The sequence below is a fragment of the Sycon ciliatum genome, chromosome 1 (genome assembly GCF_964019385.1).
Source record: "Sycon ciliatum chromosome 1, ocSycCili1.1, whole genome shotgun sequence".
In the NCBI taxonomy this organism is placed as follows: domain Eukaryota; kingdom Metazoa; phylum Porifera; class Calcarea; order Leucosolenida; family Sycettidae; genus Sycon; species Sycon ciliatum.
This window is the reverse complement of record NC_088643.1, coordinates 74,168,383-74,185,873: the sequence shown is the minus strand read 5'-3', so window position 1 is coordinate 74,185,873 and position 17,491 is coordinate 74,168,383. Positions and strand designations below refer to the sequence as shown.

Genomic DNA, 17,491 nt, shown 5'->3' with positions numbered 1-17,491 from the left:
ATTTGTGGAATGTTGCAATTGGTAACATGGAAACATAAGTTCAGTGCAGCTTCCAGTATGTTGTTCAGGTGAGGTACACCGGTTTTTGGGATCAAATGTCGGAAGTCAGCATTGCTTACCTCGGCTGTTGCGCTGGACCGTCTTGGGTTCACTCGTAGTTAATTAATTGTGCGTCCCCCCAGGGGGTTTGGGCTCTCCGGTATTAATCCTTTGTTGAACGAGAAATTGTTTACTAATTAATTATTGATGAAGGGGTTAGTGTTGTATCACGTTCTTCGTGGCGTGGGCTGAGTCTTCTGTCAGGTGGACGGAGCTATAAAACACACAGACAGGACGGCGGTTATTGGTGTATCGAAGGAGAAGAGAAGTCTCACTGGCGGGTCTCTGAGAGAGACACACGTGTTGACTTTGGACTTACCGGGAGATCTCTCCAGGTTGTCCGAGGAGCTGGTAAGATCGTCGTCGACGTCGAAGGTGAACGTAGGCTGAGGAAGATATGTGGAGTGTAGTCGGACACGACGTGATGGCTTCTTGTTGTCTTCGCGAGTTGTGTTCTGGAGACGTCGATCTTGCGTGGTGTCGTAGGTCGTGCGCGGGGATCGCGCGTAGATCGTCTTGGGTTCACTCGTAGTTAATTAATTGTGCGTCCCCCCAGGGGGTTTGGGCTCTCCGGTATTAATCCTTTGTTGAACGAGAAATTGTTTACTAATTAATTATTGATGAAGGGGTTAGTGTTGTATCACGTTCTTCGTGGCGTGGGCTGAGTCTTCTGTCAGGTGGACGGAGCTATAAAACACACAGACAGGACGGCGGTTATTGGTGTATCGAAGGAGAAGAGAAGTCTCACTGGCGGGTCTCTGAGAGAGACACGCGTGTTGACTTTGGACTTACCGGGAGATCTCTCCAGGTTGTCCGAGGAGCTGGTAAGATGGTCGTCGACGTCGAAGGTGAACGTAGGCTGAGGAAGATATGTGGAGTGTAGTCGGACACGACGTGATGGCTTCTTGTTGTCTTCGCGAGTTGTGTTCTGGAGACGTCGATCTTGCGTGGTGTCGTAGGTCGTGCGCGGGGATCGCGCGTAGATCGTCTTGGGTTCACTCGTAGTTAATTAATTGTGCGTCCCCCCAGGGGGTTTGGGCTCTCCGGTATTAATCCTTTGTTGAACGAGAAATTGTTTACTAATTAATTATTGATGAAGGGGTTAGTGTTGTATCACGTTCTTCGTGGCGTGGGCTGAGTCTTCTGTCAGGTGGACGGAGCTATAAAACACACAGACAGGACGGCGGTTATTGGTGTATCGAAGGAGAAGAGAAGTCTCACTGGCGGGTCTCTGAGAGAGACACGCGTGTTGACTTTGGACTTACCGGGAGATCTCTCCAGGTTGTCCGAGGAGCTGGTAAGATGGTCGTCGACGTCGAAGGTGAACGTAGGCTGAGGAAGATATGTGGAGTGTAGTCGGACACGACGTGATGGCTTCTTGTTGTCTTCGCGAGTTGTGTTCTGGAGACGTCGATCTTGCGTGGTGTCGTAGGTCGTGCGCGGGGATCGCGCGTAGATCTGCGTGCGGTGATGCTGGCGCGCGTGGTGCTCCGGGGCGTTTTGTTTTTCCCAATAGTATAGGCAATACGGTTCAAATGGTCGCAAGACCGGGACTCTGCCAACCGGTTTATGGTTGTAGTCAGGAGCACTACGCGTCCTCGCCTTGTAACATGCTGTCAAAATCGAAAATCATAGTACTTGTATGTTTATTACATCAATGAACAGAACTGGACATGAGGTCATGTCTACAGGCATGCCCAATCAGTTATCTACATGACTAGCAGCATCCCCGGCCAGCGTTGCCTGGCGCCGGCGTGGCCGAACGTGGCATGCGGCGCGCGGCGGGTGAAGCAAGTACATGAACAGCACACGTGCTCAGCACGTGGTGGTGGCTACACATGTTCGCACGCTTCGCGCGTGCTCAGCTTCTGCGTGACACACACACAAACACACGTCACAGGTGCCTCTTCTTTATAACTTAAGAAGTTAAGTAAAGATTGTAGACCTGGTTTCCAACCATGTACTTACTCTACTCTCCTCCAAAGCCAAGGACGGCAAGGTCCTGAGATGAACTGAGATATGGCAACGGAAAACTGACGCAGGCCCCTGCACTGTAGAGCTAGGCTGACAGCGTGCGGGCCTTTATCGGCTCATCAAGGCCACCGCGGGAACGTCGCTCATTGGCTACAACCATGGAAACGGCACTGTAAAAACCTGAATGTCTACTTGACAGCCTTGGTGCCCGCCCCCTGCTGAAAATCCAGCTGGGAAGCGACATGCATGATGGTGTGGGGGGCGGATCAAGGGTACTTAACGGTACGAGTGCACCAGTGCACCAGTGCGATCTACGCCGGCTCTTTTCGACTTTTGTTTGATCTTGTTTACATGGTTTATGTGAACACACAATATCATAGCCATTACTGCATTAGTTGTGCGAGTTGTGGGAGTAATCATGGTAATTAGTTAGTAAGTACCTGAGTACTCGTAGATCAGCTACGTAACTGGTCGTTACGTGGAGTCGACTACACGTAGTACACGTACTGTGACGTAGATCTACGGAAACACGACAGGTCACCGCGAGACAGCTCACAGCGCGACAACTCACAGCCGACAGCTCACAGTGTCGTCAACTCACAGCCAAGACAACTCACAGTGTCGTCAACTCACAGCGAGACAAGTCACAGCCAAGACAACTCACAGCCACCCCAGCTCACAGCGCGACAATTCACAGCCACACCGCGATCGGCTGCGGGTTCAGAACATTCCGCCGAACCCAGGCACACTGCAAGACCTCCAGTTGCCGGAGCGCTATCAAGAAACGAAGGGTGGGGACGTCTTCCTTCTCTACGACAGTGGACCGGAAACTGTGGACAACAGAATTATTGTGTTCTGTACCGCAAGTTTTTGTCTACCATCGACTGTGTCATCATCCCACAATTTGGAAATTCCTGGATGGTATTTTTGTCGAGCAGGCAATGGTGGAGCAGTGTGTGGAGAGGGAAAATGCAGGCTATGAGGCTCCGAAGAAGAGGAGGAAGTATGAAGATCAGGACAAGCGACTTCGTGCCATACTCCGGTCGTTTGAGACCATGACGAAGGATGAGTTTCTATGAGGAGTTGCTGCGAACTTGGCATTTCATAATTATGTGATTCTTACAGGAAATTTCAAGGTTATTTTTATTTTATCTTATATTTTAACTTTATTTTCATTACTGTCTTCTTCTTGTTCAGGCTTTGTCTTCTTTCTCGATTAAAGTTCTCTGTTATTTTCTTGTGAAAAGAAGAAGGACAAAATGTTACGAGTTATGACTAAGTGTATTTTGTCGCACTCGCTGACTGTATAAGATCTCGTTACGTTGGTGGACAGTTAGTCATAACTCGTAACATTTTGGCCTTCTTCTTTTCAGAATTGTTTAATTGGCTCACCATCCGAGTTACATGTTATTTTCTTCTTTGCATTACATGTAAATAGGGAAGTGCCGAGAACGTCGCGTTATTATTATCATATACATTGTAGGTTTTTACTAGGACCAACCCCCACAGACTCCAGGTCTTCATTGCACCATTACATAAAATAAGGACGCTGTGAGTTGTCGACACTGTGAGTTGTCGCGCAGTAAGTTGTCTTGGTTGTGAGTTGTCTTGACTGTGAGTTGACGACACTGTGAGTTGTCTCGCTGTGACTTGTCTCGCTGTGAGTTGTCGCGCTGTGAGCTGTCTCGCTGTGACCTGTCGTAGACCCTACGTACAGTAGGTATCGGCAAGAGGTCATGTACTCTTGGTATCGGTTATAGCGTGGGTGTTTGAAAAACGACTTTCTATTCTTATTTCCGATATTTCTTACACACGATAAATCAAGTGTGGCATGTCATATGCATGTGCGCATGGGCAGGAAGATCATCGTACATGCAACGCAGTACTTCTGTGCATGTGGCTGACCAGAGTCCCATACTGGGCCATAGGCTTATGTGGCTATGCAACAAGAGTTACATGACCACAACAGTTGAATCTGCAGCACTACGACGCAACGAGAGTCAGATCAGAACGGAAATGGACAGATGTAATTACTACAGGCGATACACTTTGTACTAATCTGGCATGTTTCGCGACACAAAGTCCATTCTTAGGACCGATTATTATTATTATTATTATTATTTAAATTTTGAATAGGGCAATCCCCACAGGCCTAAGGCCTTTTTACAGGGTACCCTATGTGGTCACGTATAGATTTGCGGAATAGTGAAAGCGAGGAGCAAGAGCGAATGTCAGCTGGAAGAGAATTCCAGCGGTCAGAAGCCAGAAAGCTCAAAGCGAATAAGCCATAACGAGTGCGTGCTTTAGGCAGAGCAAGTGAATCTATGGACTGGGAACGTGTATGGGCAGCTGTGCGTGTTGTGGCAGAACGAAGGCAGAAGCAATCAGAGAGCAGAGTGCTACACATGCCACGTATGGCCCGAAAGACAAGAATATACAGTTTAAGCTGATAGCGCAGTGCAATAGGAGCAAGGCCATATCTGGTGTGTAAGACTGAAACATCATAGTGCCAAGGGAAACCAAAAACAATCCTAACAGCGCGGTTAGCAATACGAGTTAGTCTATCATGTTGTGTGGTGTGAAGGCAGTGTACAAACGCATTAGAACCATATTCGAGGTGTGCTTGAATAAATGAGCAGTAGAAGGTCTTTCTCGCAGCCGGTGTCAGATTGTCCCTGATCTTCCGGAACATGGCAAGTTTTGTTCCGACCTTTTTCCGATATATTCTACTATGGGATAAAATTGCTTGTAAGAATAAATGTGCACTTGAAATCCATGTTATGATTTTGAAAACATGAGCGTTCATTCTTGTAGGCAGTATATTCTTTTACACGACCACGCTATAACCGATACGCACTGTACTAGTAACTCGTTTTTAATTGTACTTTGTAGTCTATTGTTGTAGCAAGAGTACATAGCTGTGTAGTTACACAACAGAACAACAAGGACAACGCCATCATCAGGCAACAGTTGTTGCCTGATGATTGCGTGAGCATGAAACTAATTACTTAAAGTAGCAGCAAACAAGCCTTGATTGTCCTTGTTGTTCTGTTGTGTATTACGCTCTGCCTTTGTGGTGTTGATATAGCACTGTCAGCACTCTGGGTACATCCTTCGGTGGGTAACTGTGTAGTTATGTACTCTTGGTTGTACTTGTACTAAGTAATAGTTGTAGTCTTTTATTTGTACTTGTAAGTATAGTTGTAGTCTAGACTAGTCGTGGGCGGACATGGAAATCCAGTCGATTGACCGGGGCCGCCGCCCTCAGCGCGTACAGAACGCTGCGTGCATGCACTGCACAAAGTCATGTTGATCCGATACGACCGCCGTGTACGCGTGTGCTCACGGCTGCATGGCCAGCGCCCTGCGGCCGCTAGACGTGCGACCGGATTTCGTAGTACTAGTACTAGTAGTAGTTGTACAGTAGTAGATCTACGTATAAAAGCGTATGTCACATGCATGCACACAGTCAGTGTAGAGACTGAATCACATGCGCCTGTCCATCATGCATGGTCCATAGTCTGCTTATTTTTATCACATTTTCAGCCAACCACTTTTACTGCAGTTTTGCTTTGACTGTTTGAGGATCTAGAAGTTCAGTGCTATGCTGCAGTTCACTTGTGTTGGCTTTTGACTCATTTGAATGTGTTAGCCAGTGGATTAGCACGAAACTTGCTTCAGTCTGTATTGGCTAAGAAGTAACTGCTCAGCTTTGCAGAATCCTGATCTTTCTAGTTTGTTTTGGGCAATTTGAAAGAAAGATGGCCTCGAATCCTAGATGTTCGAGACCTATGTTTGGAGACTTCTCTGTAGAGGAATCCCAAAGGTTGTTTGGGAGTCGTCCCGAAACGGTAACGGTAAGTTTATGGCCATATTCACGATGTTGTTTTGTGGTGACTATCTTGTAGCTAACATTAGAGAGAGACCCTCTATCTTTTGAAAATGTTGGAGCTGGCCAAAGTTATGTAATGTAATGACTACTCAATCTGCGGACAGAACTGTTTCTTCCTTTGTGGGCTCATCAGCGCAGCACAGAGAAAATGGTGCCAAATCTGGAAGCAATGAGATATTTGACTCGGATGGAGAGCCAAGGATGATTTTATAGGAAAGAAAAAGGACCAAAAGGAACTACAAGTTACGCTATAATGTCTACTAACACCACCAGGTACTGAACAGTCAGCTTATGTCGAGAACGGTAGGGGAAGACAGACTCATCAGACTCATTCTCATACCACAGTTTCCTTTCTAAAGACTTCACCTTCCCATAATCAAAAACCTAGCCAACAACAACAAAAAAACTCCCAAAAAAACACTGGCCCGCCAAGGGCGCAGCCAGCCTGACGGAAATCATATGCATATTATAAACGTAGCGCAGCGCACTGCCGAAAATGCAGTCACCAGCACGTGACATGCAGAACATTGGGGCTTGCGCGCGGGTGTGCAGCCGGGCTGTATCATGCAAGCGCGGATCTTGCGGAATGCAATGATACAACTACAAGAAAACAAATCTTGGCAGCAACGAGTGCATTCAGAGAAGAAGAAATAAGTTCAGATTTAAGTATTTTGTGATGAGCAGCAGAGACAAACATGCAGGAGAGTATAATTATATGATGAGATGGAGGCGACATTGGGAATACTCGGATTCACAATGTACGCGTGCCATCAGCTGGGTAATCAGAGTCGTCGTTGGACATCGTAAGTCCCAACTCAAATGTATTTGGAATATGATAATAAAATGTTATGGCAAGTTGGACTGACTGTTAATTAATTACGATATGATCATGCAATGCGGGAGTCTATACTTGCAACCTCAAATTGATGTGAAGTAGTCTTCATGATGTGGTGATATTCATGACAGCTTATGCGATAACATTGCACGACACTGACCAACGGTACTGACGTTTTACAACTACCGTATTATCTCCATTATAAGGCCCGGGCTTATAACTTATTTCTTCAACCAGTCTAGACCCTATGGTTGATAATATAGTGGTAAAGACACACCTGGCAATATGGCGGTAAACACACGCCTGCCCACACACGCTCTCTAGGCTGCAAAGTTCTGGCACAGAGCTCTCCTTCTCACCACCACCACCATCAGTTCGCGCCTGGCGCCTGGTTGATGCATGGCTGGCGGTATCCGGCATAGCAGGCTGGTACATCAAGTAGCGCATGGCACATAGATGATGACACAGCAACGACATAGCTCGATTGCGACGTACGTTTCGTCCCCGCTGGACTCATCAGGCAATCTTCTTCTTGGATGTCTTCATACGGAGCTTGACGCGCTGTGTCATCATCTATGTGCCATGCGCTACTTGATGTACCAGCCTGCTATGCCGGATACCGCCAGCCATGCATCGACCAGGCGCCAGGCGCGAACTGATGGTGGTGGTGGTGAGAAGGAGAGCTCTGTGCCAGAACTTTGCAGCCTAGAGAGCGTGTGTGGGCAGGCGTGTGTTTACCGCCATATTGCCAGGTGTGTCTTTACCACCATATTATCAACCATAGGTACAGCTGCAGTGGTGTCTTCAACTTCATTCTCGCGAGTCTAGACCCTGGGCTTATACTAGAGACAGGGCTTATACTTTTTTTTAACCATCTGATACCTGTACATTGGTCATCATTTTTTTAATACACCAGTAGCACTAAGTTTCCTACCAGGCATCGTGAATGCAGTTTTGAACTTCCTGGTACACTGAGGCCTCGTTTACACGACAACGATTGAATAACGTTTTTGTCAAAATCGTTTTCAAAAGAATACGCTTCCACAGATTTTGATATGAGCGTTTACACGACAACACTGAAAAACGTTTCAAAAACGTTGCAAACGAAAAACGGCCTTCAAAGTGTTTTTCAATCGTTTCCGTTTCGTTCTCGTGTAAACGGCAAAAACGTTTTACTAGTACGAGCCCTGTACTCAAAACATGCCGCCGCCAGCCTGCGCCAGGCCAACTTCTTGCACGTGACCATTGCGCGCCGAAAAAAGTGTTGCAGTGTACACGATTATCGTTTTCGTGTAAACAGCAAAAACGTTTCGAAAACGATTGAAAAACGTTTTTCAATCGTTGTCGTGTAAATGAGGCCTGAGTCTGTTATTTTTACCTCGGGGATCACAGACTTGTCACACAACATGTGGGTATGTGACACTTTGTGATGTCAAATACGCATGGACATGATCCATACAGGTCTCCATTATAAGCCCTGTGCTTATATTGGAGACTGCGCTTGAATATCTTCGAAGCCCTCTTGGAGTGCGCTTATAATAGAGACTGGGCTTCTACAAGAGACTGCGCTTGTAGTAGAGATAATACGGTAACTGGCAATCAGTTCTAGCATGCCTTGGATGCGCACTCCAACAGCCTTCCAACTTGGAAGATACTACAGTCCATTTAGAAAAGATGATATCCTAGCTTTTGGCCATAAACGGGTCAAATTTTGAGTTTTCGTCACATATTTTTTGGCAATCCCCCATGGAATGCTCTTCCAATTGTGTTTTTGAAGTCTATTTTTGCAAAAAGCAAGCCATAACAAGAATAGGATTTCGGCTAGGTTTTGCCCCCGAAGCACTGAATTGGGGGGAAACCATGAAAATCCAGGCCGTTCACTCCACTTGCATAACAGTACATTTGCGGTTCGAGCCCCAGTCGAGGTACCTTTTTTGGACCCTTTTTCAAGTTTCGAACCTCGCGGCACTGCACAGTGTACCACAAAATCGCCAAATACGGGAGCTCTCCAGAGGCAGCGCTCATCTTTTTTCTGAATGGACTGTAAGTAATAGTTAGTTATGGTACTAACACAGATGGGGAGGGTGCGCGCAACCAAGGCAAGCACAAGCTGAAAGTCTCAGCTGTGGAGAGCGCAGGCAGATGTACATGTATGCTGGCAAGACCATTGGACAATACGGTCAAACTACGATTCGAGAACGCATAGCAACATACCGCACAAGTTGTGTGCTAGCCCCGCATTCTCCACCACCAAAAGAGGTGCCCAACTGCATGCACCGGTGTCTATTATTGCCAGTGTGATCGCCTTCCTCCTCTCCAGTGTTTTGCAAAGTGACTCGTCCATAATCTTTCTGTCTGATCAGTGCATCACTTGGAACATGTTTCTTCTGTTTGACCCTGCCCTTTTCAGTTTCCACGGAGTTTTGCGAAGGACAGCTCAAGTGCGGAATTAGGTAGGTTTTGTAGTTCATTTTGATTCACTCATAATCAGTCATATCTCTCTTATCCGGGCAGTTCACAGGGTAGGTCACCGTGTACTGCCCATAACTCCGAAATGTCTGTAAATCTGAATCGCCTACGTTTCAGTGGGGAAGGGCCAGAGATCGGGCATATGATGTCACTATTTTCACAAAAATGGCAACAGAGTAGTCATATTTCCACTAAAACTCACCCACAGGACGCCCCGTAGATCGAGGTGTCCGTAACTTGGAGGTCCAGATAAGAGAGAGATGAGTGTATAGCCACTCTGTGACTCTGTGAGGCAAATTTCGTATGAGATTGGCTACTTTTAGCGGCTCTGATATCGCTGCTAAGATAAAGAAATCGAAGATTACTTACTGTTCGATGCTCAATCATTCCTGTGCATCGTGCTGTATGCATGGTGTACTCAGCAAAAGCTTCTTTTTTTAAGGTCAAGAACTGCTTAATTTGCAAGTACTTACAGGTGATCTCAGCTAGTGTAATACGAAATGCATTACTTTTCTTTGTTTGTTTTTAATGATTTCAACAACCAACTGCTTGCCTTATCTCTTCTCCACTGTTTTGCTTTCATTCTCTCGCTCTCTCTCCTCTCTCTCTCTCTCTCTCTCTCTCTCTCTCTCTCTCTCTCTCTCTCTCTCTCTCTCTCTCTCTCTCTCTCTCTCTCTCTCTGTCTCTATCTATCTCCCTCCCTCACTTTCTCTGTCTATCTCCCTCCCTCACTTTCTCTATCTATCTATGTCCCTCTCTATTATGTTTGTGTTTGTGTTTGTGTTGTGTGCATGTCTCATACCAGCATCTCAGCTTAGTGATGCGTCGCTTTCTCGGAGTGACACAGCGGTGCAAATTGAAGAGAAGGCGCATGGAAATGGCAATGCTGTAGAATCTCACAAGGCAGGGCCAACTTCAACTGGTACAGTGAAGGTCGCTGAGCGTCAGAAAATTGATGTTGCAACTGTGAGCAGCAACAACGCATCAACCGCAGGAAACCCGGAACCAGCCTCTGCAACAACTCCCGAAGACAAAAAGGCAGGAACACCACCAAAGGCTGCATGGGGACAGAAGAAGAGCTTTGCAAGCCTCTTCAAGGAACATGAGTCTAATGGCATTGTTATCAAGTTACCAAGCAAGCCACCGTCCTTCAATGGAGCTACTACACATCACCAACCGACACCCGCGGAGCATCACAAGCGTCCAGCAAAGCTGCCAGAACGGGTTTCTGTTTCCGATGATTCAGTAGTTCCATCTCTGATAGGTTGGTTGGTTTCGCTGCTCGTAATGCCATTTCAGCTGCGTTCTGCATTCTTTCTTACGAATAGCGCTACATTGATCGAAGCTGTGTGTACATGTCGGTTTTTAGTTTGGGTTGAGTTCAGGCCAGGTTAAGAGTTGTGGGGGCCTTCTTTCTGTCTCTGTCTCTCACACACACACACTCGCTCACTCGCTTCTCTTGGGTGCCTTTCTTTCTTTGTTACTGTAGAATTCTTCTCGGGACGTGAACTACGTAAACATTCAAAGGTGTTGGAGCTACGTGGCCTGATCAACCGCGGAAACAAATGCTACATGGCCTCTGTCCTGCAGGCCCTGCTCAATTGCACTCCGCTGTCCAACTTGCTACACGACCTTGCCGACGTGTTGGCTGTCCACACACGACCCCGAAGCTCCACACCAGTGCTGGATGCAATGTAAGATAACCTGTGGCCGTGTCTGCGTCTGCACCGCGCCGAGCTTTGGCATACATAAACAAAGACACTAGAGAGGCTCTGCAAAACAAAAAATGCGTACAAACCTTTGCTCTACGTCATGAAGTGAGAAACTTCGCACACACTTTCATAAATTTGCAACACCAAACTTGCAGGGAACCCGAAATGAACTTTCGTGAGAGGTTTCGTGAGATCGGGTCAATGGGTTCACCGCGTACATGCACTTGGGCGTGTGCAAGCTACAAAAATGTGCAGAACACAAAGTTCGTGCGAGAATTTGCCCACATTTTGCAAGGTCCGTCGCGAAACTTCGTGCGAATTTTCGTTTTGCTGAACCTCTCTACTTCGAAGTACTTTACTTGTCTGCGCCGTGCCGAGCATTGGTATTCCTGCATGAACAAGACACTTTCTTTGTTTTGAGTGCCGAGCAGCTGGTGCCTTTCAGCCAGCAACATTGGCGCTCGCCTATAACTCCTCTGATGTGTTGTGCCTGGTTGATGGTTTCGCCGGTTGTGCAATGCCTTCTCTTTGCTGCAGGGCTGCGTTTGTTAAGCAGTTTGAGAGCGTCGCTACTCCACCAGGCACGCCAGGGGCACGCCGACCGTCTGCCGAAAAGTCGTCGGTTGATGGCTTCTCTGTCGTGGAGAGAAAAGGAGGTCGCAAGAAGAGCGCCGCTCCCGAGATTGCGATTGGAAAACCGTTTGAGCCCACCGGCATCTACTCCATTGTTGCGCAGATCAATTCTCAGCTTGTTGAGGTAAGTATGGTTGAATCATCTCCGGCAAGCGCTGACAGACTTTGAGAATAATTTCGAGAACAAATTCAAGTGTGAATACTGCAAGTGCTGGTAATTTCTTGAGTGGATGCCAGATGAAGCACCAAGAAGAGGTAGATTCTCAAAACCTGTGGATGGCTAGCCGTTTTCGACCTTGTTAGTTTCGGCGGCCTGGATATTCAAGCATGGGGCGTTGGTATATTGTTGGTGTGGAGCTGGAAGCATGCACTGTTAGTGAGAACTTTGCTTTTTACAAGTCAAGCATCATTATTCTGGTCCTCTGCTTGTGTGTGTGTGTACAGGGCATGCAGGAGGATGCCGAAGAGTTCCTGTCGGCCCTATTGAACCGCCTCCACGAAGAGATTGGCTCTGTTTTGCAGTTCAACAGCAGCGGCAGCAACACGCCAGCCCATGGTGCTGCTGCCGCCGCCGCCGCCACCGCTGCTGCCAGCCAAGCTCGCGAAACCAAGGCACAGGTAGCAGCCACAATGATGATGGCATCGCGACAACCACAACAACAGCAGACTGCCAGTGAAGACGCCAGCGAGTGGGAGCAAGTGAGCGGAGGCAGGAAGAACAAATCTGCTGTGACCAGAGCTATGGTGAGTTAGGACGATAGTTCCCCTTTGCTCAAGTATCTTCTTCCTTTTTCGGCACTGTGCGCAGGTCAAAACGTGTGACATGATTTTAATGTCACAAGTTGTGTTGACCTACGCACAGTGCCGAACTTAAATGTTTCTTGTTTGCCAATGCTACGGCTTCTGTAGCAATTTCTGTTGCCTATCTCTAAGAATGTTCACCCGGACAGAACTACCTGTATCGTGTGTCCACGTATTTGGGAAAGTGAATAGTCTCCTGTATGCCAGGCACATAGATAGTACTGCAAGTGAATAGTCTCCTGTATGCCAGTGAATAGATAGTACTGCAATGTTCTGTACCTATTTACTGCCCTGCCATTAAGGTTTCTTGTCCCACTGTCGTGTCTAATTTCCATTATTCCCTTGCTTTCTCACTCTCTCTCTCTCTCTCTCTCTCTCTCTCTCTCTCTCTCTCTCTCTTTCTCTCTCGTGCACGCGCGCGTGCGTGCGCACACACACACACATGCACACTACCGCAATTCACTATCAGGTGTTGAGTGTGACTAGTAATTAATATGGGCATGTCACTCCCTCTCTTGTGTCCATGTTCTACAGACCCTCAGTAGTTCACCTGTTTCAGCCATGTTCTGCGGTGAAATGAGATCTGCCGTATCGTGTCCCGGTGCCAAGCACTCGGCTACTCTGCAGCCATTCATGTGTCTTCCTCTCGATATCCATGTGAGTCATTTTTCCTGATAAGGATCATAATCCCGGTGTATTCAATGAAGCCGTCCTCTGAATGACAGTGGCATGGACTACTGCTGTTGTTTGTATTGTGTACTTCAACTATATGTATATCCAATCCAGAGGCCAGCGACTGCTATCATCACACTTCCACCGAAGGTGACAGACATGCACACTTGATCATACATGTTTGTCCGCCAAAAAAGATGATGCGATACCGAATTCCGCCGTTGGTGTGTCCGTCGCAGCTCAAGATGGGAGTAAATAATTGCACACTCTTGCTTGTGTAACCTTGCTGATACCCAGGTCTGCTTTGCATAGGCGGTGCTCATATCAACCTGTCTTTCCGTCTCTTTCGAACTCGTTGTGTTGTGATCTGCCTACTGCTCTGTGTGCATAGGGCGATGAAGTCCGCACGGTTCAAGATGCCCTTCATTTGTTCGGCCGGAAGGAGAAGCTCGAGGGATACTTGTCCAAAGACACCCGCAAGGAAGTGGATGCCGTGCGCCGCTCGACTCTGTCCCGCGTACCGCCCGTCCTGATCCTGCACCTGAAGCGGTTCATGTACAATGCGGAGGGAGGTTCGCAAAAGCTCCATAAGTTTGTCAAGTTTGGCTTCAAGCTGACGCTCGGCAAGGAGCTGTTGGCACCGACTGTACAGTCATGCTCCGTTGCCACAATGCAGTACTCCCTAATTGCTGGTAAGTGTGCGCAAATATTCCAAGTCTTATTGCTTCTAACAATGCGATAAATAGAACAATTGATGCCGACATAATACCATGAAACAATCATGAAATGAAAATGTTTAAAAATGATTCATAAAGACATAAACGCTCTTCTTCGATGGTCATCAGTGAACCTGCATCGAATGGTGATCACAGAAGAACAAACCAGTATTGCTTCTGTTGCTGCCTTGTGCTCTTCATTACTAAGTTCTTTGAGCCGCATACCGTAAAGTAGCGTTGATCCGACGTCGCTTCACAGGCAGAAATTTGACAGGGGGCGGATCGACAGTACTTTACGGTACTAGTGTAGTGGGCACTGGTGGGAGCGCTGCACGTGTGGTAGTTACCGCTGGTGCACGTGCATGTACAAATCAAGTTTTGCCCGTGACCATCTCTTGTTCCTGTTCCTGTTCCTCCTGTCCACAGTTATCAATCACCACGGCAAGACGGCTCAGAATGGACACTACAGCACGGATGTCCGGCATAAGCGGAGTGCTAGCTGGGTGCGCTGTGACGATAGCGTCGTCAAGCCCATCAGCGATGGACAAGTCATGAACTACCCCACCAACAAGACGCCGTATATTCTCTTCTTCACACGTGACGCCGTCCCGTCTCAGGCCTAAAAGACGCGGCCCGACGACGACGTTACGACTCAGTATTTTTTCCTATTACTGAGCATGGCCATTTGCTGAATCGTCATTTAATATCCATTTTCAGTTCCAGATTGCCAGTGTTTTACCTTCTATTCAGAATTTTCTTTTTGTACTTTTCTCTCTTTTTTCTTTGCAAGTACAGAAGAAACTCCTGTGCGAAAGTTTCTCCATACTACTCATAGAAATAGACATGCCCTTCGTGTTCTACTTGAAGAAACTTTTTTTAAGTTCTTCAATGTACCTAGCCCATCTGTTTTCTTAGATGTTCATCGTCTCTCTCTCTGTCTGCTCTCTCGCTCTCTCTCTCTCTCTCTCTCTCTCTCTCTCTCTCTCTCTCTCTCTCTCTCTCTCTCTCTCTCTCGTTCGTTTGGTTGATTCTCTGTAGAGCTGTACATTCATGGCTGCTTAAGAAAGAATAAGCAGCTGTATTCTGTATTTTTCACAATACCATTACAAAGCCTGTGTGGCCTGCTTTTTAACTTAAGAAAGAATAAGCAGCTGTGTTCTGTATTTTCACAATACTATTACAAAGCCTGTGTGGCCTGCTTCGAAGTACAGTATTTCTGGTTTGTGTGTGCGTGTGTGTGAGAGCGTGCATTTTGATGTGTCCATACATGCATACAATACTATTGTGTCCATACATGCATACAATACTATTGTGTCCATACATGCATACTGCATACTACTGTTACTGTATACTAGTACATACATGCATACTACTGTTACATACATGCATACAATACTACTGTTACATACATGCATACAATACTACTGTTACATACATGCATACAATACTACTGTTACTGTATACTAGTAGTATGTAGATGTACATGTGACTCGCTGTTGATGATTTTTTTCAGTGTGCATGTGACCGTGGCAGTACATGTATTGCCAGCAACACCATACTGATGGTGTATTCCCATGCTCGCTCCGTCACCCCATTTGCTGCCGATCGGTGGGGGAGCAGAGTGCGTCTCTGGCAGTAGCTGAAGGCCACCTTCCTGTCTAAACTAACGCTGCAGTTTGGCTTATGGTTTCCAACACGTTAGATTTGTAGGCTTTTCATTTACACTGTTTCCATTTTTCATTCTATTCTCAATCTCTCTTTTCTTCATGCCAGCAGGCGTGAGCCATCCCCTGGTCCTGGATTAACAAAAGGGGTGCTACTGTAAAACGGGTAACTATTGCGACGTAAAAATGTTTGCGAATTTCGCGAGAGGCCCCGAATCGCACACTTTGAACAACGCAAACTCACGCCATGAAAAGTTCAGTGCAAGGACTGACTTGACTGTGTAGAACGACTCACTAACATTAAACAGCGCAAACCAGTCTCAATTTGTAAAACGCAAACATTTATTGTCGCAAACGTTACCCGTTTTACAGTATTATATTCTTTAATTTAAAAAAGAATTATAACAAATTACCATGCTCACTGGAAGACAGGCGCTTCCATTACAGCATATCAACACTTTCGAATCTGAGCTAATCGCTGTGTGATAGCCATAATGCTGCTTCTGTCACAACTACAAAATTGTAATCGCGATCGCCTCAGATATGGCCTTAATATTTTTTTGGGAGATCTTGAAGATTCTCAACTGGATTTGGCAAAACAATGGTGGGATTTCACTAGCTCTCGAAGCCGGACCATGCAATACAGCCAGGAGTAGAATGATAAACCCAGAGCACCAGTAGTACTAGTAGTATTCTAAACAAGAGTATAATAAGAGAGTATAAAGTTAGTATTTAAAACTATTATACTCTTGGTAGTAGCCCTGCACTCTTGCTAGTACTTGTAGTAGATCTACCAAGAGTAAAAATAATCATACCCCCCCCCCCCCCCAGGCCAGGGTGTTATACTCTTGCTAGTGCATTGTACATGAAGTGCAACACGTTGCCGTTGGTATGGTTACAGAACAGTGGTCGTTTGCACCATTCTCTATGAAGTCTTAGTATTAGTTGCGAAGAGTGAAAACTGCATTTCCCTTAACTCAGCTGTGCAGCTTCTCACCACATGTATCACATGTATCACACTGGTTTATGCATGACTTCAACTCTCTCAACTAATGAATACTGCAAAGTACGTTTTCATTATGAAGCATCCATGCTCAATCTGCGGACATCTGTTTCGTTCTTTGTGGACTCATCAGTTTCATGCTTTATGTATTCTTGATAAACAACACACCGGGTTATAATTATACTCTTCCCCCCGTCCTCATGGGACGGATCCGCTGTGAGCTTGGCTTCACTTTAGTCCGTGACTCCGTCATGATGGTGCGTGGTAGTCGGAGGAAGGTGAATTTCAGCCATCACCCCAGCGATGTCCTGCAGCATGAGTCGCTCATGCCAGTTTGACTCGGTTCAATTTGTCTTTTGTGTCTGTGCATGATGATGTCACAGGTTTGTTTGCCAGTTTTGGTTCTGTTGCCGTTTATCCTCCATCTTTGCTTTTGTTTTGCTGTTTCCTTTCTCTTCTTCCTCTTTGCTCACGTTGATGCCATTTTGTTGTGAGTCCGCATGCTTTGACTCGAACTCGCAAGGTTGATTATTATCTCTTGCACCTTTTACTGCTTTAGGACTTGTGCCCAGTCCTGAAGTTATTGCTCATTGTTTGTGTTTTTGGTTTTTTATTGTTTTGCATTTACATTTACATGTATTTAGAACACATGCTCAATTCATGTGCAAAGTTGATTGCTATCCCTTGCACGTATCCGGGCCTGTGCCCTTTCCTGTTTTATTTCATCTCATAACAGTACATAATAAACCAGTTTGATAATAAAAAATGAATAAAATAAATAAAAAATACTCTTGGTAAAATCAATGTACAGTCAAATGTGATTCAGTCTGCCAAACACAAACTGTAGGTCACAACTGTACAGTGCGGGTCAAGCTGAGAGGGTGCGGGTCAAGCTGAGAGGGTGCGGGTCAAGCTGAGAGGGTGCGGGTCAAGCTGAGAGGGTGCGGGTCAAGCTGAGAGGGTGCGGGTCAAGCTGAGAGGGTGCGGGTCAAGCTGAGAGGGTGCGGGTCAAGCTGAGAGG

The 17,491-nt window shown here is 46.5% G+C and overlaps 1 protein-coding gene and 1 long non-coding RNA gene across 2 annotated transcripts; one reads left to right on the top strand and one right to left on the bottom strand.

Annotated features, from left to right (window-relative positions):
* Window positions 1-474: 474 nt before the first annotated feature.
* LOC135807101 (uncharacterized) lies at window positions 475-1,592 on the bottom strand. The gene is made up of 3 exons (XR_010551457.1): window positions 1,365-1,592; window positions 892-1,259; window positions 475-786 (listed from the first exon to the last, which is right to left on the bottom strand). It is a non-coding gene; the product is annotated as an uncharacterized LOC135807101 (long non-coding RNA).
* A 3,989-nt stretch (window positions 1,593-5,581) lies between these two features.
* On the top strand, window positions 5,582-15,008 carry LOC135805397 (ubiquitin carboxyl-terminal hydrolase 10-like). Its single transcript, XM_065319426.1, has 9 exons — window positions 5,582-5,930; window positions 9,211-9,253; window positions 10,075-10,533; window positions 10,759-10,963; window positions 11,519-11,738; window positions 12,059-12,358; window positions 12,950-13,072; window positions 13,479-13,779; window positions 14,230-15,008. Exons 1-9 carry the CDS (start codon window positions 5,835-5,837, stop codon window positions 14,424-14,426), a joined length of 1,944 nt encoding a protein of 647 aa, XP_065175498.1. The 5' UTR covers window positions 5,582-5,834; the 3' UTR covers window positions 14,427-15,008.
* The last annotated feature ends 2,483 nt before the right edge of the window (window positions 15,009-17,491 follow it).